General features: G+C 36.8%; 1 protein-coding gene across 1 annotated transcript; it reads right to left on the bottom strand.

Annotated features, from left to right (window-relative positions):
* Nucleotides 1-19200: 19200 nt before the first annotated feature.
* On the bottom strand, nt 19201-21441 carry LOC110101198 (putative glycerol-3-phosphate transporter 1). Its single transcript, XM_020828995.2, has 3 exons — nt 21335-21441; nt 21045-21175; nt 19201-20100 (listed from the first exon to the last, which is right to left on the bottom strand). Exons 1-3 carry the CDS (start codon nt 21439-21441, stop codon nt 19493-19495), a joined length of 846 nt encoding a protein of 281 aa, XP_020684654.2. The 3' UTR covers nt 19201-19492.
* Nucleotides 21442-27600: the final 6159 nt, after the last annotated feature.

Here is a 27600-nt window from a genome sequence, read left to right as displayed (position 1 = left end):
AAAAGTATGAAATTGATAATGTTAAACCTGTTAGTATACCTATGAGTTCTTAATTCAGTTAACTAAGGACCCAAAGGAAAATATATTAATCAAAAGAGATTTAGGGGAATAATTTGATCTTTGCTTTGCTGAATGCTAGCAGACCCGATATTATGCTCAATATTTATTTGTGTGCTAGATTTCAATTAGCTCCAAAAAAATTACATTTCACAGCAGTAAAAAGGATTTTGAGATATCGCTTGGGAACTCAGAACTTAAGTTATCCAAGATGATAGTATATCATCTTATACGATTAGTACAAATCATTGAATATCGTCTAGAACATTGCCCTAAATGGATGTCTAGATGATAAAAAATAACTTGATCGTCCAAGCCGATCTCACGATCATCCCAGATGATTAGTTCAATTTAATACATATCATCCAGAGCATCGCCCTGAATAGAAGCAGGTCGATGTTTGATCATCCAGGAATAACTAAGGTTCTTAAATTGATCATCCCGGCCAATCATGTGATCATTTAGGACGATATGATCAAGCAATCAAACCTTAATTATCAAATTAATTTTGGCATAATTATATTACATCATCTAGGATGATGTCCTGGATGAGGTCTATAGAATAAAAGAAATCTAAATAGATATGGCGGCTGATTCTTTCTTATTTGAGCATATCATTCTGGCTGATATGAATATCATCCAGGACGAGGCGCTTAATGACAACTGTCTTAACTGGGATGCCCTAAATAGTGTTTCTATTTTTAAATGATCATCCAGACCAATTTTTTGATCATCCTGGACAATGTTGAAAAATATAAAACTCTAAAATAGTCAGAAAATTTTTCCAAATGTGTGTGTATAAGGTTACTTAGTATCAGGAACCACATTATTTACAATTAACTCAAGAAAAGATAAAACATTACAAACTGACTCAGACCTAGTCTACTCAATTTTGAACGGCTTCAACTTAAATTTTAATCTTATGGACCTAAAATTTTATTTGGCAATGCAATCATAGAAAAACATAAAGTGTTTGTTATCATCAAAATTCTATTCCCTAAAATTATATTCACAATAATCTCTCCATTTTTGTCAATGGAAAATAATCAAACAATCAAAACTAATGAAAATAACTCAAATACTACTCCCACTTTTGACATCACAAAAAAGGAGGAGGAAAAAACTATAAAAGAAAAAATTAAAAAAAAAAGAACAAAAGCAAGGTTTTCTTCTTTAATCAAAGCATGAACTTGTAAGACCAATGAGTTAACATCATTGAAATCCAAAAATGGTAGAATATCCGATCCTGTTAACCCTAGCTCAGACTTCTCTCAGGGCAAAATTGTCTTTTGAAAATAAATGACCTAGCTCAAAAAAACTAATTGGATAAGTAAAAGAGATCCGTTAAAGACTTTGCTTCATAAAATATCTTATAGAATAATGTATCAAAGTAATTTGTCATAATCAAGAAATTTGAAATCAAGCATTTGAAAATATCAAGTGACACATGAATTCTTCTAAGATTTAAAGGTTTGAAAGGGAGGGAAAGCTTATTTTTTGTGGGCTAATTTTATGCTTCTTGTCGATTGATTGGCGGACTTTGCGCATCTTTTAATTTTTGATACACTTTGTGTATCCTTCAATTTTTTTTGCCGTCATTGTACATTTTTTTACTTTTCTTTTCTTTTTAGGGCTAATTTTATGCCCTTATCATTTTTTGCAAGCTAGACCCCTTTTCAAAAATCTTAAAAACTATTAGTTGTGAATATATCTTCCAGATATTAGAGAAGAAAAACTCACTCTCTATTTAAGGAAAGAATAAACCATAAACTAGAATCAATTTCATATCATAAATGCAACAATAAGATTTCAAATAATTTGCAAGTAATATAAAGACTTTGAACATTATATATATAAGATAGATTACTGTAGCAAGATAGAAAATATTTCAATTAAAAGTCCAATTGTTAATTTGAGATAGACTTCATTTAGAAAACAAAAGAACACCGCTTAAAGAGGTTAGAGGGAGGAAAACAATCAACTGTGTATCTCCCTTTAAATGATTTAGAGATGTCAAAATATTGATTACAAATTATCAAAAATAAAAAAGGCATAAAATATTATTTCAATTATAACAAAAAATAAGAAAAACTAATAAACAAAAAGAAAAACAACAGAGATGAAACAACTAAAAAATAATAGAATAAATAAAAAAAAAACTAACTCAAAATTAGAACAGAAAGAATAGAAAATAATAACAATCAATAGAGTAGTAAACATGCAATTCAAAATTTATTAAGCAGCAAGTTTATATAATTAAGAGCTACGAGCCTCTGCTATCCAAGTACCATATGCTCTCACGAGATCTTTGGTGAGAGCACACCTACAAAATCATAAAAATGTTAGATTTAGGAACCCAAACAAGTTTGAGTCCCTTCTTATGAAAAGAAGAATACAATACATATGTGTTATGCTGTGAATCATGCAATTTGAGTCTCCACACCTAATGTGTACTATGAGGAATAGTGCAAGTATGTGAAATGTGTCCTAACAAGCCATATAAAAAACTTCTAACTTCAGAAAATTGATTTACTAATCTGTTCGGGTTATAATGCCTCTTCCTAGTTTTTGGCTTTAGATTAAGTGTAGATGTATTAAAATTTCTCTCAAGTGCATTCAATTTAGTTTTAAACCTCAATTTAACACTTTCTAAAATAGCATTATCAACATTCAAATAGTTGTACTTATGCTTTGAGCATTCAATATAAGTTTTAAAATCAGATTAAAGTGAGGTGTATGATGCTTTCAAAGAATCATGCTTAATAATATTTGCATAATGGTTTTTATTCCATTCATCAAACTCATCAAGTAATGACATGTGATTGCTATCAAGTTGAGTGTGATATTTACTTAAAATTTCATGCTCTTTTTATAAATTCAAAAACACTAATTTCAAACTAGCATGCAATTTCTTAATTTTCTTATATGATGCATGAATTTTCTCACAAATTTCAAAGTAATTGATTATAGGTTGGTTTGCATACCTCTTCTTGGTCAGACTGACCTAGGTGATCACCCATCAAGCACAAGTTTGCTGTCTCCTCTGCTTCAGTCTCAGAGAAGTCAGATGCAAAATCTGCCCATAACACCTTTTGGTGCTACTTATCCATAATGTTTTTGGGTTTCTCCTCACCCTTCTCTTTGCTTGAGTGATCCTTAAGTATAGGACAATCAGCTTTGACATGTCCACGCTTCCTACATTTATAGCAAACAAGATCATAAGAACTTTTAATGTTTTTGCTATCCTTACCTTTTTTTAACTTCTGATGATACTTGTTATTCTTCCTTAGAAAGCTTTTTAATTGCCTTGTGATGAAAACAACATCATCATTTTCAAACCCAGAAGAATCTGTATCATTAGCCTTTAGTGCCATAATTTTCTCCTTTTTCTCACTTGCATCAAGTTTTCTTTGATTCACCCCTTGCTCATAAGCAATGAGTGATCCAAGTAAGTTATCAACATAATAAGCATTCAAATCTTTGAATTTAATAATTACAGTAATCTTAGCATCAAAAGAAGAAGGCAAGCATCTCAAAATCATATTGACTCTTTCATAATTAGTTAGCTCTCTTCCTAAGGTATGCACTGAGGTGATAATTATAGTAAACCTAGTATACATGTCAGAAATTGATTCATTAGGTTTCATACAAAAATGTTTGTAGTCATGCAATAAAATATTCAATCTAGATTGCTTAACCTCATTTGTACCTTCGTAAATAATACACAATCTATCTCAAATTTCTTTACCAGTTGTATAAGTTGAAACACGCATATACTCTTCAAATTTCAAAGTATAGAAAAAATAGTTCAAACATTTTACATTAAGTTGGACTAAATCCCGTTCATTAAAAGACCATTCAGTTAAATGAAGTCCATTTTTAATTTTATTAATTTCATGAGAAGGAGGTGAATAACCATCTTTAATAAATATCCACATGTGATAGCAATTGATTATAAAAATGTAGACATGCGAGTTTTCCAAAAATCAAAAGAAATATTATCAAACAAAGGTGGTCAGGTAATAGAATACCCTTCCACAAAATTACGATTACCAAAGTTAGCCATAGATCAAAATTCAAAAAGTTTTTAAAACTCGATTTTATGAATCCCGCTCTGATACCACTTGAAAGTATGATAGGGATGTTAAGCCCTAATGAACTAGTCCCAAGGCTAACCAAGAAGGGGGGTGAATTGATATTTAAAAAAAAAACTTTAAGTAAAAGCACAAACTTAAACCAAAGTTCATCATTAAAATCAAAGTGCAAAAATTAAATATGAAAGTGGTAATAAAGAACACATAAATTTATAGTGGTTTAGTCAACTTGACCTACGTCCACTCCCTAGAGCCTCTCCTCTGAGTATTGTACTAAACATAATATCTCTTCTTTTGCCCCCACAGCAAGATGGAAAAGCCTTTACAAACCACCTTTTCACCAACCCCGATGATGCAGAGAACCCAACTCCTTTTGCTTCCTTCAAAAGCAGGCAGAGAAGCCAAATCCTTTTACTTCCTCTTGAAGCAGGCAGAGAACCTCGATCAGATGCTGAAGTAGACCTCCCTAAAACCCCTAAGGAACTAGAAATGACAAATAGAGAAGATGATGATGGGTCCTTGCTTGGAACAAGCTTTTTGAACCCCCTCACAAACTCCCCCTCACAAGATCCTCTCTCTCTCCCATTCTCTCCATCTCCTCTTAGCTCTCTCAGGTCAGAACAATAGCAAGAGATTCTCTCTTGGGTAAAATAAGAGGTCTTATATAGAAAAAATTTGAAATAGATCTTAATTGCAACAAACTGACTTTATCGTCCAGGATGATATAAATATTATCCTATACGATCAATACAAATTTAGCTCAACCAGCCAGGATAATTCAGGAAGATCAGAAGATTTTTGTTCATATCGTCTAGGACGACAGTATATTATCTTATATGATTAGTACAAATCATTGAATATCATCCATAACATCACCTTGAATGGATGTCTAGATGATGTAAAAATAAATTTATCATCTAGAACGATATCACAATTGTCCCAGACGATTAGTTCAATTCAGTACATATCGTCCAAACAATCAACTAAAATAGAAGTAGGCTGATGTTTGATCATCCAGGAATAACTAAGGTTTTTAAACTAATCATCTTGGCCGATCCTAAGATTGTCCAGGATGAAATAATTAAGCAATCAAACCTTAATTGCTTTCCTTAATTATTAGATTAATTTAGGCATAACTGCATTGTATCATCTAGGATGATGTCCAGAATGATATCTAAAAATAAAAGATATCTAAGTAGATCTAGCGATTGATTCTTTCTGATTTGAGCCTATCATCCTGGATGATACAAATATCATCCAGGATGATGCACTTAATGACGGCTGCCTTAACTAGGATGCCCTAATTATTGTTTCTATTTTTAACTAATCGTCAAGGCCAATTTTTGGATCGTGCCGGACGATGTCCAAAAATAGAAAACTCTAAAACAGTCAGAAAATTTTCCCAAGTGTGTGTATGCAAGAAACGTAGCAAGAGGAACCACATTGTTTATAATTAACTCAAGAAAAGGTAAAAGAATATAAATTAACTAAGACCAAGTCTACCTAATCTTGAGCTGGTTCAAATTGCAGTTTGTTCTTATTGACTAGAAATATTAGTAGGCAAGGCAGTCATAGAGAAACATAAGTGTTTGCTATCATCAAAAAATTTATTCCTTGAAATCATATTCATAACACACCAATCATATTAGTGCTAGTACATAAAATTAATAATTCAAACCCATTTCTAAAAGGTGATATTGGATCTATACCCAATAAGGTTAATCAGGTGTGGTGATGTTGATCTAATATCCCTAATTTATATCCATCTTCGATAGGTGATACTGGGTCCATACCCACCTAGGTTAGTTAGGTGTGTTGATTTTGATCCAATGTCCCTAATTCAAATATATTTTTTATAGGTGATATTGGGTCCATACCCACCTAGGTCAGCTAGGTGTGGTGATGCTGATCCAATGTCCCTAATTCAAATCTATTTTCTATAGGTGATATTGGATCCATACCCACCAAGGTTAGTTAGGTGTGGTGATGTTGATCCAATGTCCCTAATTAAAATCTATTTTTTATAGGTGATATTGGGTCCATACCCACCTAGTTTAGTTAGGTGTGGTGATGTTGATCTAATGTCCATGATTCAAATTTATTTTTTATAGATGATACTGGGTCCATGCCCACCTCGATTAATCGGGTGTGGTGATGTTAATCCAATGTCCCTAATTCAAATCCATTTTTTAGAGGTGATATTGAGTTCATGCCCACCTAAGTTAGTCGGGTGTGGTGATGTTGATCCAATGTCCCTATATAAATCTTCTTCTACTATCAGTCGTGATAAGATAGTTGTTCTCTCCTAATTTTATTTGGTACTCCCAAGTGTGATCTGGGATATCAAAACCAATAATTTAAACTTTCTTTGAGAGGTGATATTGGATCTGTGCTCACTTATGCTAGTCAAGTGTGGTGATGTTGATCTGATGTCCCTAAGTGAATTCCCTTTTGCTATCATTCATGATATGATATTTGATCTTTTCCCAGTTTTGCTAGTCACCCCAAGTGTGGTCTAGGTTACCAAAACCAATAATTCAAATCTATTTTCTCTAGGTGATATTGTGTCCATACCCACCTGCATTAGTCAGGTGTGGCGATGTTGATCCAATTTCCCTATATAAATATCTTTCTTAAATCGACCATGATATGACAGTGGTTTTCTCCCAGTTTCACTTGGCACCCTAAGTGTGGTCTAGGTTATCAAAACCAATAAATCAAATCCATTTTCTCTAGGTGATGCTGGTCCATCCCCACCTATATTAGTCAGATGTGGTGATGTCGATCTAATGTCCTATTTAAACTCCTTTCTTCTATCAATTATGATATGATAGTTGATCTTACCCAGTTTCACTTGGCACCCCTAAGTGTGGCCTGGGATATCAAAACCAATAATTTAAATCTTTTTTTTTAGATCAGATGCTGGGTTAATGCCCACCTATATTAGTCAGGTGTGGTGATGTTGATCCACCATTCTTATGATAACTTCTTTCTACTTTCAAATTTTTTTATGATTGTGCTTCCCAGTTTCATTCGTGTGGCGAATGTGGCCTTGGTTATCAAAGCAAACCATATTCCCCCTTCTCTATATTATTTTAAATCTTTTGATAATGTTGGTTAAGGAATTTTACTGGCATTTGGATACCCATGGCCACGACATTTTGTCCTCTACCATGAGGTAACTAGAAGTTAATTTGTGAATAAAGATTCAGGTTCTAACACCTGCCTGATCACGACAAGGCATTAGAGAAGTAAAAGGGTGGTGAGGAATGCCTCCTAGGGACTCTATCAGGCTCTCTCAATTGGGTAATTCTCTATATCTGCCTTACCATTTTAGTTTAGCAAATATAGATGAGCTCAATACTCACTCGATCATTTCAATCGAGTGAATAAAGAGTCGGGGTCTAACACCTGCCTGATCATGATAAGGCATTAGAGAAGTAAAAGGGTGGTGATGAATGCCTCCCAGGAACTCTTTTGGGCTTTCTCAACTGAGTAATTCTCTATATATGCCTTACCATTTTAGTTTAAAAATATAGATGGGATCAATACTCACTCGATGATTTCAATCGAGTGAATAAAGAGTCGGGGTCTAATTCCTACCTGATCACGATAAGGCATTAGAGAAGAGAAATGTTGGTGAGGAATGCCCTCGAGGTACTCTGTCGGGCTCTCTCAATCGGGTAATTCTCTATGTCAACGTTGCCATTTCAGCTTGGCAAATATACATGGGCTCAATGTCCACTTGATCATTTCAACCAAGTGAATAAAGAGTAAGGATTTGACGCCTGTTGGATCACAATAGAGCATCAGAGAAGAAAAAGTTGGTGAGGAATGCCTCTTAGGGCATCTATCAGACTCTCTCAGTAGGGTAATTCTCCATATCTACCTTTCCATTTTAGCTTAGCAAATATATATGGGCTCAATATCCACTTGATCATTTCAACCAAGTGAATAAAGAATCAAGGTGGTGGGGTGTGCCTCTCAAGGGCTCTATCGAGCACCCCAAACAGGGTAATTCTCTACATCTGCCTTGCCATTTCAACTTAGTAAATATAGATGGACTTGATACCCACTTGACCATTTCAACTAAGTGAATAAAGAGTCAGGGTCTGATGCCTGCTTAATCATAACAGGGCATCAGAGAAGAAAAAGGTGGTGAGGAATGCCTCTCAGGGACTCTATCGGACTCTCTCAACTAGGTAATTCTCTACATCTATCTTGCCATTTCAACATAGCAAATATAGATGGGCTCAATATCCACTTGATCATTTCAATCAAGTGAATAAAGAGTTGAGGTAGTGGGGTGTACCTCCTAGGGGCTCTATCGGGCACCCCCAACCAGGTAATTGAGTAAGTAATTAAATTGCCAACTACCTGCTTGACCATATCGAGAAAACAAGATAGAAAGTGAAAATCACCTCATCATCAACCTGACACAGCTCTATGTAGGGATGTGAGGGAGAAAGTAAAAGAGAATTTAGGCGTGGGTATGCCACCCAGGGACCCTGTCGGGCACCCCATCAGGTAAGTAAGTGGACAACTACCTGTCTGGCCCTATTGAGGCAGTAGGATAGAAGGCTAAAGTCACCTTGACATTGACCTTACACAGATCTGTGTAGGGATGTGAGGGAGAAAATAAAGGTAATTATAGAAAAACTTTTAACAAAAAATTTGCCTAAGAATCGATTGAAATGATCTAGTGAGTATTGAGCCCATTTATATTTGCTAAACTAAAATGGTAAGACAGAAATAGAGAATTACCTAGTTGAGAGAGCTCATCAGAGTCCCTATGAGGCATTCCTCACCACCCGTTTTACTTCTCTAATGCCTTATCATGATCAGGCAGGTGTTAGACCCTAACTTTTTATTCACTCTATTAAAATTATTGAGTGAGTAATGAGCCCATCTATATTTGTTAAACTGAAATGGTAAGACAGATATAGAGAATTACCCGGTTGAGAGAGCCCGATAGAGTCCCTAGGAGGCATTCCTCACCACCCTTTTACTTCTTTAATGCCTTATCATGATTAGGCAGGCGTTAGAACCCGACTCTTTGTTCACTCGATTGAAATGATTGAGTTATTATTGAGTCCATCTATGTTTGCTAAACTAAAATGGTAAGGTAGACGTAGAGAACTACCAGGTTGAGAGAGCTTGATAGAGCCCCTGGTAGGCATTCCTTACCACTATTTTGTACATTTTATCTTGTTGTTTTGATAAGATCGGATAGATAGTTGGTTGACTTTTACTACTTTACTTTGATTCTCTCCTAGGCCCTCCCCTTGCTATATGATAAGGCTAAAAGAGGATTCAACTACTTGTTCACCATTCGGTGATTTTCTACTTTGCTCTTTTGCTCTCCCCTCGGCTCTGCCCTTGATATAGGGTAAGACTACAGGAGAATTATTTTACTACTTTACTTTGATTCTCTCCTAGGCTCTGCTCTTACTATAGGATATGGATAGGAGAGAATCCCACTACTTTTTCACCTTATGGTGATTCCCACTTTGCTCCTTGTCTCTCCTAGGCTTTGCTATTACTATGGGGTAAGGCCAGGGGAGGATACTAATACATTTCACCTTCTAGTGATAATTACTATTACTCTTCACTCTCTTCTAGGCTCTACCCTGATTATAGGGTAAGGCTAGGAGAAAGCCCCCTAATACTTTTTCACCTTTTAGTGATCTTCACTATTTCTCTTTTGCTTTCCCCTCAGCTCTGCCCTTGCTATATGGTAAGGCTAGGGGAATTACTTTATTGCTTTACTTTAGTGCTATCTCTTAGGCTCTACCCTCACCATAAGGTTAGGCCAGGGGAGGATCCCCCTACTTTTCCACCTTTTGGTGACCATTTACTGGGTTCTTTACTTTAATTTTTTTGTAACATTTGGTCAACGCCATCACGTGCGGTACACCAATTTTTTTGCTACCCCTGTTGGGAGTCTATTTATTGACCTAGTTTTTGCTCAAACTCCTAGTCAAAGGAGTTGACTTGGTCAAATTGACCAACCTAAGCCCTGAGACAAAATCTACTGAGTTTAGTGGGTTAAACTGAGTCTGATGAACCTAGACCTAGGCCCTGGTTTAACCTTAGCTGACCCAAATTGACCCATGTGCTTCTTTTGAGTTTGAATCATATCCATAGCTTCTCAAGCTCAGATCTAGCCTCCTTTGGATTCAGTGGGTCAGACCCAACCCACTGGGCCCTGACCCATTCTTAGGTCAACCTGGTTGATTAAGTCAACCCAAGTTGACCTAATCAAGCCTAAATGGGTCGATTCAATTTCAAATCATTCCAAGCCCCACTCTTGGACTCAACCCATCTCCCATTGGACTTAATTGACTAGGTTGGCCAAGTTAAACCATTGACTTGGTCAACCCAAGTCTTAATGGGTCGATTTGACCCATTTAAGCCTAATAAGGGTCCTTTAATAAATTACAACTCTTCCCATTGGGTCCCTCATTCAAACCAACAGCTAAATTATTTAATTCCTCTCCCAATTCATCCTAGATTTAATCTAGGCCGTCTATCTATGGCTTAGACCTATAAATAGATGAATTTGGGTTCCAAATAGGGGTCATTTTGAAAATTTCTCTCCCTAAACCTCCTTAAGCCTTGAGATTTGGTTTGAGAGCTCCCATGACCTTCGCCTATCTTTTCCAACCAAAATTCCATAGGCCAAAGCTCACCGGCGGTGATCCTCCGGTGAACCAAAGTCCAAAAGCTTCCTAGTTGATTTCCTGTCAATCCAAAGTGAATCAGAGCTCGAGTTCAATTAGGAAAATATATGAGGACAATCTATAAGCTCAACTGTATCAATATCCATTAGTTAGATCTTTAAAAAACCCTTAGAATAGGTCACTACATATAGGGTTAAATAACATCGAGTTAAGCGCGCTATAGAACTCAATTTTTAGATCCCAAGGATGCTCTTCACACTTGCAATATGTGTCTAAAATTTCATATCATTTGATTTATCCTATCGATCAAACGAGACAAATTATCATTTGGGCCATGGGTTTCGCCCTAAGCCCAGCTGGTATGAAATCTCCACTGTTGACCTTTTTATCAACGGCCGAGATCTCATGGTTCTACAATTTTGTTCGAACCGTGGGATCGATCCCGCCGTCTAATTCTCTGTCCGATGAAAATCAAGACCGTCCGCTCGAACAGAGGATGATCAAACTGCTGGGATCCCGCGCTGACGTGTTTAAGTCGCACGGAATCATTTCCGCACCGCCGCTAATTATTTGCAATGATTGTGCGACGACGAAATCATTGCTAATGATTTGGGAAATGGCTTCCACAGTTTGCGGACCCAATCGGAGGCCGCCACGTGTGCCACCATCATTATCTTAATTAAAAATTAGTTTTGATTATGTTTTAGTTATATTTTAAGATCAGAAACTTTAAAAAATCATTAAAAATTCAACTTTAATCCAAAAAATGCATATAATATGTAGAATCGATCGTATTTTCATTCCCTTTCATTTAAAACTAATTTTAATTAAAAATACATTTCCTATTTAAAATTATATTAATTATAAGACTTTATCTAATTTTAATTAATAAATAGTTATAAATAATTAAAATACATATATTTTATTAATTTAAAATTCCATTTTAAGTTTTTTTTTTAATTATTATTTCAAAAATATGTTTGGATGTATTTTAATTTAATATTTAAATTAATATTAACTTATTATTTAATAATGTTAATAATTATTATTTTAATAATAGTATTTTATTGTTATTATTATTATTGAAAATCATTTATATTTCATTTTAAATCTAATTTTGACGCATGATACCTCATTCTTTTAAAAAAAAATTATGAATTTTAATTTGAAAATATTTTTAGACATCAAAACATACTTTTCTATCATATTTTCTATATTATTTAATATATTAATTATTTAATTCTTATTGAAATCATTAATATCTAAATTTTTTTAAAATTTTAAAATTATTTTCAAACCCTTTTTGAAACCTTGTTTGGATAGCCTGTAGATCTCTCAAATATTTATAAATGGGATTATTTTCAATTACACTATATTCTTAAACTTATATTTACTTCATATATTTGTTTTAAATTATTTTAAAATGACATATATTTTAAATTTTTTAATTTTGGGAGATCAACTATTTGAAATTTTAAACATAAATTATGCAAATAAATAGCATTTATGGGGGAGGTGAATTAATGGGTGGTTAAGATCTAATCATTCACTAATCTCACCGATAAATGCACTTATGTTTTCTTTCATCGTCTTTTGCATGTGTAGGATGGACAAGCACTTAGTTTAGGCACTCCTAGATTCTAGGAATTGGTTTGTTTATTTATTTATGTACACCTTGCATGTTACCTCAAAGGTTAGTCCAAAACTTGATTTTAAAACCCATTTAATGTAGTGACACCCTAAGGATAATAATTAAGGACCCATCTTGCGAACTTAGAAAAATTCTAGGAGCTAGGATAGATCCTTGATGGATACAAAACTTTCAAAATTTAAACTTAGTAACATCCTAAACCTCTCAAAATTTTCTAAAATTTTTAAGACCCTTTAGACCTCTTAATGAACAAACTCTAATTTACTCATTAATTAGGCCCTAATAACTTCTGAAATTATAATAAATCCATTTTAACTTAGAAAATTCTCTATAATACCTCAAACTCTTTAGAATGTTGATCTTAACCTTAGATAATTAGGGTCCCTTAGTTTGACTTTAATTTAAGCTTTAATTCAATGTTAACTAAAAATTACCTTTTTACCCTTATTAGATAATTAAAAATTATTAAAATTTTCAAATTTTCTCTAAACACTTGGGAACATCTTCTTAGGTTATTCCTGAACTTTGTTGGAAATTTCAATCAGTTTGGAGCTGATTTTGATCAAAACCATAAAACCACCCCTAATTAAATAACTTTAATAATTCCTTAATTGTCCAAAACTTCTAAAATTCTTATCTTGGCCTAGAAAACTTCAAATTCAGCAAACTGAAAGCCTAATTACTCCTTTTAAGCCCTAATATTTAATTAAAATGCTAGAATCCTCAAACCTATCGCTTTTACCATGGTGACCTTTTAGACCCCCTCAGTTTAACGTATAGGAGGACCCTAGACTTCCTAAAATTGGCTAATACAATTTAAACATCAATTATCACTATCCTAAGTATTACAATTGATATACAAATTAAAATAACTAAAATGGATCCTAATCCATTAATAATTAAATATGAATCAAATTTTCTTTTTTGGCCTTCAATAAATTCTAACCTTAGGCAACTTGAACTAATTATCCTACATATGACCTATCCAAAGCCACAAAAGCCTAATACACACACATAGATGTGCTAGGACACCACTTCTAGCTCTAGGTTCAGGGTCAGTGTTTACTTTCTTGCTTTCTTTTCTTCTTTCTATGATGTGATTGTGTGTGACATATATGATTATTTGATTTGTTTTAGTTTGACTTATTGTGATTGATGTGATATTTTATTATCATATTTCCTGCTTATGATGTGATTTGTGTGTTAGAACATCCATAGTCTAGGGCCACTTTTATACTAATCCAATCTTATACAAGTGGCCACGCTCATGCAGCGCTAAAATAAAGGGGGCCATAATCATTAATACTTTAATACTAATGTTATTTTATACAGATACTCCAGAGACTGCTCAACCACATTAAAATTAAAAGAGTATGGCCAAGCATTTTTCCTTTCCTAGTCAATATAAACTGCTTGTGTTGTATACTATAAACTACTTGGGATGATTTTCATTAGGATAACCATGCAAGAGTCTGAATCTAGATTTTTTCCTTTTATGATGTAATGTAATTTATTCTTTGAGTTGTGAAAGTTTTTAAAAATCTGGCATTTCAAATACTTGGTATCCAAAGAGAATAGAAAGGCCCCCCTCTTAGGGAATTTCTTAGTCATTTGGGTACCCTTTTGGAGGACAAACTAGACGGAACCCAAAGTTAATGATCCAAAGGGAGATGATCCGAAGAAGTAAGATCCACTCAAAGATGAAGACTTGAAGATGAAATGCCCAGCTTTTAAGACTTACATCATTTATTAGGATTAGAATCCAAGTTATTGTCGGTGGAGCTGGCCACCACAACTTTTCTATAGACTATAGGTTATACTTATATGGCACTTTACGTGGAATTTACTGTATTTTTTGGATTTATATTGATGTGTTTATTTTCTGTGTGTATTAGAATATGCCTTTTTTTCTTAGGTTTCTTACTTGTATGTGTATGGCCTAATTTTTGCTAGGCTCTCTAAGATAAAAACCTTTTCTACTCGTAACCAAATTCTAAAATTTTAAGGTTTAAATAACATAAAAACTTAACAAGCTAGGGAACTGCCGGAATCATCCAGGGTCATATGCATATTGTTGCATTCTTCTCCCTAATTCTAATAAGACACCTCACCGCCTATGGGTAGAGTCCGAATAATCTGGCCTATGAGGATGAAGTGCCAAATCTAGTGAGGCCTAATATTTTCTAAAATATTTTTATATAAGCTTATTTTTAAAATCTTATGCATATCTGATTTGGAGAGTTCAATCAGCATACATTGCATTAGAAATCAACTAAATTAAAATTTAATTGCATTAGCTCTAGGAGCATTCACCCTACATAAGTCTAGGGCTAATTAGACATCGGCCCTACTTCCAAAATACTAAACTACCTACTTATCTTTCATAGAGACTAGGCTGCATGGATTTTATGCGCCTAGGTAGTTAGCTGGCATCCCTTTTCAGGTAGGGTATAAGCCCAGGTGCATTAACTAGGACATAGTGGTGTTAGTGTTGGGTAGAACACTAAACCCACATTAGATCTAGGATTCAAGGTTACTATATTAGGCGTCTTATAGTATGCTTAAGTAGTGGGTAAGTTCCTTCTCTCTAGGGACAATAAATCCTGTTTATCCACGTCACACAGATGGCTCCACTTCTATCCTCTCGCTCTCTACGTGCTTCGAGTGATTGATTTTTTTTCTCCACTTTCTCAATATCTTAGTCCCTTCGAGTGTGGATATCAACCATGCGTATTGACTAAACCCATTTGGACCCATTTCTTTCCTTTTGAGTAGGACTTCCTTGTCCCCCTTTACGTACCAATCCTCCTTATTTTGGGAAAGAATAATATTAGATCCTTAATCGAGAGTTTTATTGGGCCCTAGGCTTGAGTTGTAATTAACCACCGGGGCTTGCACCCGTAGGAAATAGAATTCCACCATCAAATAAACCCCACTCGAGCTGATGTATCGGGTGGGGGAAACCTATTATTATGATCAGGTCATGTATATTACTACCCATCAGGGTGCACTGGCAAGATCTGTTATCCTCAATGGTTAGTCGTATGTACGATCTAATCTGTCCTTCTATTGGCCTGTTTGCAACGAGCATGGAGGCCTGCGATCGTCTCTATCCCTCGGGGTGGTGCGGTCTTATACCCCTCTGCACACTGCAACCAGCGATGTCTTTTTGGAGGTCCACAATTTGCAATCATGCAAATGATAGAAGGTGACTCAAAAGAACTTAAATGAATTCTAAAAGACTTGTAGTATATGTAATAAGACCTTGGTTCAATGAATGAGCAATAAAAATGGAAAGGTTTAATGAACAAATCTTGAGCATCCAATTAGATATACATGAATTAATACATCAGACTACTGCAAGTATGATTATAGCCCATTCACAAGTAAAGGACTCATGGGGAAACACTGTCAGACATATGCAATGTGTCTTCATGTAGACATATAGTGCAATATGCAACCAATGCCAACACCTATTTGATAACAACGGAAGATATGGTTTATACACAAATAGTTGCTCATGAGGGGTGCACTCATTAATAAGACATAGAGATCCAACAACTTCTCCACATGGATCATAGTGAACACATCAGACTACTTATGAAGCATAAATGGGTAGCTACATCAGACCTATTATACTCTTAGCAAGCATAAAAGAATTACAATGAGTATACGTATCAACGAGCAGCCGCTAATGCACAATAGCTCGCTTATAAGAAGCAACAAGTGGCTCATAGTGCAACACAATGATTCATCTATAAGCAAATACATTCAACCTTACAACTACAATGGTTAGCAAATATGCATTCAAAAAGTCCGAGGCAAATGCTGCCTTCACATAATCAACACCACTGGATTGGGAGAGAATACACCAGCTTCCTACTTGCAAGAGTACATGATGTCTGCTGAAATGAAAATGCCCACAGAACACTATAAGAGATCCACTACGCATCCAACATATCTCTTACGAATAAGTATTGAAGGACCACAATAAATACAGACTCCTACGAGCTGTCGTAGGAGACCCATATCTGAAGATACCCCTACATATGCATCGTAGTTTGTATACACATAGTTACACAAAGGGGGAGGTATAATAACAAACCCCCGCATGGGCCTTGACGAGCATGTTATTAGTACACATGTGATACCTAGGGATGTTGCATGGGTCAACAAATATAACCCAATCCTCCTAAACATGTAAATAGGAGTCGACAGGGTTCAACAAATAATTACAAAATGCCTCTAAACACTTGCATGGGCCCCGACGAGCGTGTTATTGGTACACACGTGACGTCTAGGGATGTTGTGTAGTTTAAAAAAGTGAATTCAACTTCGAACCCGATCCTTCTATATGGATCAATAGGAGTCGATAGGGTTCAATCCATCAAATAAATATATGATTGTGATGATCGATATATTTATTTTAATACATTTATATTAGGCCTTTAAGGCCTATAACAATAAGAATTCACTATCAAGGGCATAAAGCCTACAAAATCATAAACATTTATGACCCTGAGCCCCTTGAACGGAGTGGTTTTGCCGCCAAATGGCACCACGAAATACTGATTATGACCAAAACAAATATGCTCCTTAGTGGCATTAAATCCTTGAGATATGAATCAATAGGATATAATCGATAGGGCACAAAGCCTTTTGTTAGCTAAGGTGGATTCAAATTTATCCCCTTAGGCAAATATCCACCCCAGGTCTATAAGGTTCCCTTGGAGGAAGCAACATGGCTATCGATAAGGATCCTTATTATCATATTGGGTTGACTACCTCCTCTGACTAAGTAGATCAGGGACCACGATAGCCCGGGACGACAGAACCATGGGATCTTGATCAGTTCCATCATCCATTCCCCCATCATTTTCTTTAAGTGTAAGATGGTGAAATTTCTAATTTTAAATATCAAACCTTCAAATTCTCAACCATTTCCAAGCTCTTCAAATCTCAAACCCATGCTACTACTATATGCCAAATAACACGTATCTTTATGTATCTGATTGACGACTAGCCTTAATTGAAAGTTCTCTCTCATTATCGGAAGGGGTAATTAACTATAGGGGCTTGCGCCTATAGGAAACCATAACTCATATCATAAAGTCCTCGCAAAATGAGGGTGAAATCTCTTGATAGTGTCTTATCTACAAACTCATCTGCCTTCCAAAATTTATCCCGGAACTTAAATTCGTTAAAACTCCCCTCACCGAAGAAAAAGCAAACAGTGCGGGCGGAGACCGGGGCAAAATTTTTTGAGCCCATAGATGCTTCATGGCTCATCAAGGTTTTGGCTAACACTAGAATTGATAACATCATTGGAGTGTAACACCTTGAGTGGAAAATCCTCCTTGAGGTTTTGATGAGGTGAGAGGGATGAGGAATGGATTTGTGAGAAGTTTTGATTATGTCTTATTGAGAAAATAGAAAGAAGGGAAAATTGAGCGGTGGCCTTTAATTTGGAAATTATTTGAGGGTCTTAGGTGATGTGAATGTATTTCAAATGTTGGGTCCTTGGTTGTGAGGCTAAGTGTTATGAAAATAGGATAAAAGAGAGGTATGGCCAAGAGCTTCCAAAGGGTTCTGAATTTCTTAGAAGGGTGGGGGATTGACGAATCACTGGAATGAGTGAAAGAGTTCTTAAGGTTGGCAAATAGAGTTGAGGAATTTGGACGCTAGTTGGCAATATAATGTTGATTAGAGTTTATATGAGAGGGTGAGGTCAAAAGTTTACATTTAGTGGATGGTATTTTGCATGGAGGTATGAGGGTTTGGCTAACTCCAAAGGGACAAAAGATGAAGTTTTTGGGAGGATGAAGTAGTTAGGGTTTCATGTTTTGACTCAAAAAAGCATAAAACTCCAAATCTTACAAAAGAGGAGAGGTTCGACCACCAAGCTGAACTAAAGAAGAATTGCTTGAAGCAACTTCCAAATTCATTCAATCTATAGCAATAATTCATACAATTAAATTTCCCAAAGCATCCATTCCTCTCCCAAAACATCCATTCCACTCCTTAATGAAAATTTACTGTCAATTCCCTTAAAATATGACTAAGCATGTCACCTTGGATGGTGGGATATGCATCCTTGATAGAGGGAAAGGGGTGGTTGAGTTATTTGAATTTTGACCAAATCAAAATGTATTGGACGGCCTCCACATTTGCTTGGAACTTGGCTGATTGCTTGCTCCTTTTGATTATGTCGCCTTCCAAATGAAATAAAAAAAAAAATACAAAGACCATCAAAAAATAAAATAAGCATTATCACTTCATGTATGATCACTTTTTAAGTTTTGTGGTAGACCTTATTATGATAGGACTATGATGAATTGCCTTAGAATGCAAAAACGGGGAAAACACTGCATGTTACACTCACTTAGTTCTATAAATTATCATCAAATAGCAATATATTTTGGCCGGATGAAAACCCAGTGTTTTAAATATTTATACCCAAAAAATTCACATTCTCGGAAGACTATATCATTCATAAAAAAATACTACCGATTCAGTTTCTGTTATTATTTACAAGCACCGCCTCCATGACCAATAAAAACTTAAGGTGCAAATCCAAACAACCACAGCAGAAATCTCAGAAATAAAACTTTCAAACTCTTAATATTTACAGAACATTATTGGAGTGGAAAATGTAGCACAGTCTTCACAAAACATACAATTTGACATCGAAGTAAAGAGAAAAGGAGAAACAAAATTGAAAGAGTAAATTTGTGAAATTTATTCTCTAATTTAAATTTATAACAAATTTAAATATCCATCTTAATAAACGATAACTCAAACTCACTCGTTTACAACCTCTCCACATATAATAGATCTATCATACACAAATTATGACGTTTACTCTACCACTTGGGCAGATGGTAGACCAGTGCCCCTTCAAAGTGCATTGAAGGTCGCAGATCTAGGCCACAGGCATTACTGATACAATAGATCTATCATGTCTCCACTGCAAGTCTGCATCCTACGATATACCTACCACCCATAAATCATATTAGACTTTCCTCCGACCTGGAAGATCTCCGCGCCCTCAATTTCAGTTTAACCTCAGTCGCCACAAGCTTCGTAAGTAAGAGACCGGCCATGAGTGCAGCAGCCGTTAGCATAGCGAATACCGTACTCCAGCTTTGAGTCGACAGATATCCGGTCAAGAGTGGGCCAATGGCTGCACCCGCAGATCCTGTTCCATCGATGATCGCTGTGACAGTAGCCAAGGCCCTGGAATTCCCCTTCAGAGAGGCATGGGTGCCAAGGTCAGCTGAAACTGCTGTGGTGATAAGAGCATAAGGACCATTCACAAACAACCCTGCAATTATCATAAATGCAACATTCCAGAAGAGGGAAATGCTCCCATAAGCACGGTAAAGGAATAGTGTAGGGATGGCACAATACATAAAACTTGCAGCTGTGATTGCCCGCGCATCAAGGTGGTCAGATATGTGACCTGCTAAGATGCCACCAAACACCCCACCCACATCGAAAAATGTTGATAAGGCTCCAGCCTTTGAATTGGATAAATATTCACCTCCAATGGCTGTAGAAAAAAAAAAGTAAATGAAATCAAGATCAGCTAATGATAAATATTCAATGAAATCCTCTTTATTTTAATCTACCAAGTTGTTGAGAATCAGACCTGCACACAGTTTACTTCTGTTATGAGCATTGTATTTATTGAATTATTCACGATTAGCTCTGTTCCTTGGGGTCATTGTTTACCAAGCAATACAGTTTTTCTATTCATTAATAGTTTCAATTGTTTACGTGTTTTGAGTAATTTCTTCGGAAATGAAAAGTCCACTAGAGGAGTTAAAAGAAATGTTGCATATTTATCCATAAATGACGGTTAATTTCACAGGAATTCGAAGCTATAATATATTTTAATATTTATACCTTTGCTGATTTGTGCACTGTAATCCTCATATTATCATAGTTTGCGATGATAGCTAATGGATGAAGCAACTAGCGTTTAGACCTTTTTTTTGTTTTTGAAACCAAAATCTTCCGGTTGAAGTTGTCATTTTACCAAATTACTACGTCAGCATCATGAAGATTATTTTTTTGTTTTTTATTTATTTTTTTTGTATGGAATGGGGGTATCTATCTGCTGCCATCGTATAGAGGAGGCGCTTGACGGAGTAACTAATCCATCAGTGGGCCTAGCAGCAACTAGCCCCACAGGTGCCGAACCACGCACTTATTTTCTCCCCACTTAAGGAGTCATGCCACTTAAGAGAGGAATTGAACGTGGGTTGGGGGTACCCAACTACGCTCGCCCACCAATCCAGCTAATAAGCCCGATGGGGTGCATCATTAAGATTTAATGATGAACTTGCATTAACTGGATTACGTCACATTGATATTTTCATTCATAGTTTAGGAGTTAAGATCCAAGTAATTCTATCAAATTTTCTATTGCCATTACCATAGTATCAGCTCTCATGATTAGTCCTTATGGGAAATTCCTGTTGACCTACGGATCAAACCCAAAAGAGCAAAGATGAGAGGAGAAGCAATGTGAAAATCCTTGTACAAACCTCATACCCGATGGATCCACGAAATCTGCCGAGACGCTGCCGTAAATCCACGGAATCCAGCTGAAATCACGCTGGCAGCGCCGATTCACATCGTTTCTCCACGATTCCTGCCCAAATCCCGCAGCCTCGATCGCACCCCTTGACGCCTTTAAAAGCCGATCGAACGAAGCTCTTTAGGAGCTCTGTCCGATTCCACACAGCAAAAACGACCGACCACCCTCTCCTCTCACGAAACTCCTCTCGCACGACCCCTTCCCTTCTCCGACCGAGAGAGAGAGAGAGAGCTTCCACTCTTACCCGATCCTAGCCGAGAGATCCAAGCTCCGCCTCCCGGCCCGATCTCCTCTGATTCCTCCCTGTGCCCTAGCCTCCATTCGCTCCACCTTCCACAACCTTCCCTCCATGTTTGAATCGGAAGTTACGACATTTTGAGCGGAGACAACATGGAGAGCTCGCTGGCCGTGAAGCTAACTTCTCCCTTTCGTTCGCTTTTTGGCCAAATCCCATAAATCCTTTGAGATTTGCGGCTAAAAGGGAGAAACAGAGGATTTATTTTACTTTAATTATTTTTAATATAATTATTTATTATTTATTATAAGCTAATTATAATTAATTAAGTTTAATTATTACTAAATATTTTTAATTATAATTAATTACAAATTAATTGTGAATTAATCTAATTATGATTAATAAACTTTTAATTATAATTAATGATTAATTAATTATATTAGTTATAATTAAATAAATTTAATTATAATTAATTTTTTATAAATAATATTTAATTAGTATTAATCATAATTAATGATATTAAAAAAAAAGAGAAAACAGATGCTTCTCTCCCTCGATCCTCGTGCCGACACCGCCGACCCCGCGCAGGTATAACTTCTAAACCCTAAAACTCCGAGAACCCGTTTCAACGTTTCAACACATTCGTTGAGAACAAAACGACCACCTATACACGCTTTTCTTAGCGTGGTGGGAGGAGTGCATCACGAGCTTGCGACGAAGCGGTAATCACCTAAATTCCTTCTTCGAAGTTCGTATCGCCTTGGAAACCCCGCCTATACACGCTTTTTCTTAGAGTGGTGGGAAGGATCCCGGTGCGATGCGCACACGAAGCGGGGATACCCATAAGTACCCGCGCTTGCGGGAAATAACTATTTTTCTTGCAAAATAATTTTCTTGCAAAATATTTTTAAAATACCATACACACTTTTCTTAGCGTGGTGGGGGATCAAAAATTACACGGCCGCGGTGTCCTCGAAGAGGGCACCTACCATACACGCTTTTTGCGTATGTGAGAAAGGCCCAATTTTGCGTAATTTTTCCCCTAAACGGGGGAGACGCCGGAAGGCTGCCAAAATTTCGGGTGAACGCAATGTTACACTTGGACTTGATTGCACTCGAATGACATGCAAGAACAAAGAGCTAGAACTTGGTTGAACTCAAAGGATGATTGAACTTGGACTCGAGCTTGTGAACATTTGGACTTGATTGAATGGTGGACTCGGACTTATAAACTTGATTCAATCGACCTAAGTGAACTCAAACCCAAATAAGCTTGAAAGCATAAAATTTGAACTAAAAATCAAATGAGAAGAACGAAGAACTAGAACTTGATTTGAACATTAAGCCGACAAGCTTGGACTTGAAATGAACAAAGACATGACTTGGACTTTTAAACTCAAACAAGATTTGAGTTGGACTATTGTGGACAATAAACTTGAACTCTACAAATACCATCCGGGGATTCTTGACAAATGAACTTGTTTTGAACACCAATTTGAATGAGCAAATGAACAAGACATGGACCCAAGAGAACTTTGATGTGGACTTATGAACTAAATCTTTTTTGATGGATACCAATAATCAAACAAAAAGCTTGCATATTTTAACATATCATTGATTGCAATGAATGAAGCCTCTTCACAAGCAAATATTGAATAAAGAATGATATGTCCACAATCAACAGCAAAGAATGACATTGAAGTATCGAAAGATCAACATGTCAATCAACATACAAATATCAATGAAGGAAGCTGCACACAAAATACAAGCTATGTTCAAAGGCAATAAAAGATCCAATGATTCATGAGCCAACACATGTGAAGGGATGTAAAGTCTTTTTGACAGTGAGGCGAGCCGCATGTTGAGGGATGATCAGCATGTGATGTATACAAAATATATAACAATCCTCACAAATAATGTGGTATCCTACCAACAAGTTTATTGTAATATATGATGAATATTAGAGACATTCCTAAAATTAATGTCAATCCATTCTGATGTCAAGGTTTGGCAAATGTGTTGTTAAAAGACAAATACAAATCTTGGTAATCTAAAACTCACAGCGCAAGTAGAGAGTACATACACTACTCCAACTACGTCAAGAGCTACAACGATCATTTTTGGGATGACATCTGACATCAGCAAGGGCACAATCATCACGGTAGAAGTGATGGGTTCTTCAAGCCAATAACGGAAAACAAGGAAGACGACATAATTGATAAAGCACTTATTGATTTCTATACGAGTTTTTCGGAAAGAAAAGTCAGATCAAATCAAGATTGAGTGAATTTTAATTAAACTAAGTTATGAACATTTAGTTGGATAAGATTATAGGGGCTTACAAATTTCTTGATGAATAGTAGCCGTCTGCTTCCAACATATTGTCTGTGTGCAATATGAAGTACTAAAACAAGTAACAAGCTCCTATGACCTAAAGCAGGAGACTAGTCAGTGCACTATGATCCACCTGTAGAAAGCAATGAGTAGTGCTCAACAGTCTACCTGTACGAAGCAGCGAATTAATTCTATTCAGAAGCTGCTACGCAACGCCACCGGATCCGCAACTTCTATGCAAGCGGACAGAAGGCGTTCACAAATATTTTAAAATACCCCCACGTGCACTATAGTTTGTATACACATAGGTACACTAAAAGGGGTAAAAGAAATTATAAAACCCCATGGGCCCCGGACGAGCGTGTTAATTGGTACACACGTACGTCTGGGATCTGCGGGTTTATCAAATTTTAAAACGATCCTCCTTAGCAGGTAAAAAGGGTCGACAGGTTTAATTATAAAATACAATCCAAACCCGCAAGGGCCCCGGCGAGCGTGTTATTGGTACACACGTGACGTCTAGGGATGCTGCGCGGGTTGACAAGTGAATTTCAGGTTAAAAAATCGATCCTTCTATACGGGTCAATAGAAGTCGACAGGGTTCGAACCATTAAGCAAATAATAAATTTGTGGCGACGGTATATTTGCATTTAAAACATTCATATTGGCTTTCAAGGCCTACAACAATAGAATTCACTATTTAAGGCATAAAGCCTATGAAACCCGATCCTCTTGTCGACAGCCCATAGAGTTGACAAGGTCAAATCATAAAGAGAAATACCCGAACACCCCGATGAGCCGTGTTGAATGCAGATCTCAACCGGAGGGTTCTCAATATATTTTTAAATGCCTCCCAAAAAATCCATTTCAAATATTCCCATAGCTCCACCCAAAATCCAAAAAAATCCAAAAAACCCAAAAACTCCACAAAAATCTTAAAAATATTTAAAATTGAAATCTAATCATCATAACTTAAAGCAAAATTTCATCCATCCTTCCGCAACCAGTTTGTCGGGGTGGACAAATTAAAGTTTACTTCAGCTCCAAAGAGTCCAAATGCCTAGTCGAAATATCCTAGAAGTCACATTCTCAAACAATCTCTTGCCAGTAAGGCGTGGTACGTGTCCTCTAACCCGGCAGTTTCGCCGCCAAATAGAACTGCAAGTAAACGGTTATGACCCGGGCCCTCTGAACCGATGGTTTTTGCCGCCAAATGGCACCACAGATAGCGTTTAGCCAGAGCCAATACGCTCCTTAATGGCGTTAAATCCTTGAATATGAATCAATAGGATATAATTAATAGGGCACAAAGCCCTCTGTTAGCTAAGGTGGATTTAAATTTGTCCCCTTAGACAAACATTCAACCCCGGTCTACAAGGTTCCCTTGGACGAGCAACCCATGGTTGCCGACAAGATCCTTCTGTCAGGTTGGGTCGACTACTTCCTCTGACTAAGTAGACCCAGGGACCACGATGCCCGGGATGACGGACCATGGGATCTTGATTGGGCCCATCATCCATTCCCCCACCATCCGCTTTAAGTACTAGATGGTGAAAATTTCTATTTTAAATATCAAATCTTCCAAATATCCAAACTTCCCAAATTCACAAACCCAAATCCAATTTCTACCATACCTAACCCATTGCTGCTCTATATGCAGATAACACGTATATTTCTACGTATCTGATCGATGACTAGCCTTAATCGAAGTTCTCTCTCGTGATCGGGAGGGGTAATTAACTATAGGGGCTTGCGCCTATAGGAACCAGAACTCAGATCATAAAGTCCTCACCAAATGAGGGCGAAATCTCTGGGTAGTGTCTTATCTACAACCCATCTCCTCTGCCTCCAAAATTACCTCGGAACTTAGTTCGTTAAAACTCCCTCGCCGAATAAAAAGAAAAGCGCTGGAGGCCGGGCCGAATTTTCGGAGCCCACAGATTTCTGGCACTCCGCTGGGGATTGTTTCTCTTCCATCTTGGCTTAGTTATTTTCATGTATATAGTACAGTAAAAATACTATGTTCTATACGGTGAACATCATGATGTGACATTTGGCCCTTATGTCCAAAGATCCATCACTGAAAGGTCCCGATAGAGCTAAAAGCCAACCATTTATTATGATGGTAAAGTAAAGAAAGAAACAAGATAGTACGGTGAGCATTGGGGTGTGCACTTGGATGTATATCCAAGAACCCACTGCCGGAAAGGTCCCGACATAAAGGGAAAACAAATATAGAGATTAACATCTCTAGAAAAAAATATATTCAAATAATGTGTGACATCTAGTGTGTACACCTAGAGATCCATCATTCAAGAAATTTAATAAAGTGGGTTCCCAAAGATGGCTCCTACAGATAATCTTCTTGATGTCGACATCTTGAAGAATCATTCAAGAAATCCCATCACTTTTCAACTATATATTCTCAGACTGAGAAAGATCTTTATCTGATCTTCATCAGTGTCATTCTATTAGAAGACTAAATAGAAGAAATAAAAGAGCTCCTCTGTGAATTCAGGATGCTTTGCCTGGACATACGCTGAGATGCCTGGCTTATCCCTGATGTGGCAGTTCACAATTGGCCATCAAGCGGACGTAGCTCCCGTCAAAGCAAGCTCCAAGGAGAAATGAGATGAGATTAAAGAGCAGTAATTGCAGAAACAAAGAAGCTCATAGAAGCAGGCCTTCATCCGCAGAAAGAAAAATATGCCGATTGGATTGCCAAATTGTCCTCGTGAAGAAGAATGAACGGCAAATTCGTGTCTGTATTGACTTTAGGGACCCTCAATAAGGCGTGCCCAAAAGACGATTTCCACTCCCTGTATCCGAACTCCTAGTTTGACACACTTCCAACTACGAAATGTTCTCCTTCATGATGGAGATCGTCAGGATACAATCAAATCAAGATGGCGCCCAAAGATGAAAACATATATCGTTCAGAACGCCCATCGGACTTTTTTTTGCTACACGGTCATGCCTTGGCCTAAAGAAGCTGGTGCACATACCAGCGGCAATGACTCACATATTTGATGATTTGATAATAGAAGGTCGAGTGTTATGTGATGACCTTGTTGTTAAGCCTTGGCCGAAATGATCACTTAAAAAGATCTCAAAATCGTATTTAGAGAATCAGAAAGTTTGATCTGAAGATGAATCTCTCAAATGTTGCTTTTGGGGTCCTCCTCGCAAATTTTAGGGTATGTTGTTCGTCAATCGAGGCATAGAGATCGACCCCAACAAAATTAAGGCAATCAGGAGATGCCACCACCAAGGAACCTTCGACAGCTTGCTCGCTCCAAGGACAACTGGCTTTCATTCGGAGATTCATATATCAAAATCTATCGGGTAGGTGCCAGCATTTTCAAAGCTAATGAAGAAAGAATCCGTTTCAAATGGGACGCAGAATGCAGGAAGCATTTGATAGTATCAAGAATAACTTGTTAAATCCTCCCATTCTAGCAGCGCCGATTCGGGGAAGCCTCTCATACTTGTACACGGCTGCACGGAAGAGTCCCTTGGAGCCCTTATTGGCCCAGAATAATGAAGAAGGCAAAGAAAATGGTCTACTACATCATCGAGGTTAATTGGAGCAGAAAGCCGTTATTCCCTATTGAAACAGCATTGTTTGGCGCTGATTTTTGTAGTTCAGAACCTCCGCCACTTATATGCTATCCCATAAAAATCCACACTGATATCAGATCGATCCCGCTTTGACAGTTCTTGATGACAAGACAGCATTGACCGAGTTCGTCTAGCCCAAGTGGTGGTGGTAGTATTGTTATTGGCAGTTTGAAATCATTATACAGGCCACTAGAGGCGGTGAAAGGAACAGGCTTAGGCAGATTATCCATATCGCTAGCAAACACCCACCCCGGCCGATTTCTCCACTAAATGAATGATTGCCCGAATAAAATTTATGCAGGTCGGAGGAGAAGAAAAGG

Source organism: Dendrobium catenatum, unplaced genomic scaffold, assembly GCF_001605985.2.
Source record: "Dendrobium catenatum unplaced genomic scaffold, ASM160598v2 fragScaff_scaffold_211, whole genome shotgun sequence".
NCBI classification, from domain to species: domain Eukaryota; kingdom Viridiplantae; phylum Streptophyta; class Magnoliopsida; order Asparagales; family Orchidaceae; genus Dendrobium; species Dendrobium catenatum.
The sequence above is the reverse complement of the archived record's forward strand: the minus strand, read 5'-3'. Positions and strand labels throughout refer to the sequence as shown.

Coding starts and splice junctions, on each gene's coding strand:
- LOC110101198 (XM_020828995.2), bottom strand. CDS start 21,441: ATGGAGGGAAGGTTGTGGAAGGTGGAGCGAATGGAGGCTAGGGCACAG. Junction 21,176..21,334: donor GATCTCTCGGCTAGGATCGG/GTAAGAGTGGAA, acceptor AAAGGCGTCAAG/GGGTGCGATCGAGGCTGCGG. Junction 20,101..21,044: donor AGATTTCGTGGATCCATCGG/GTATGAGGTTTG, acceptor ATTAAAATAAAG/AGGATTTCATTGAATATTTA.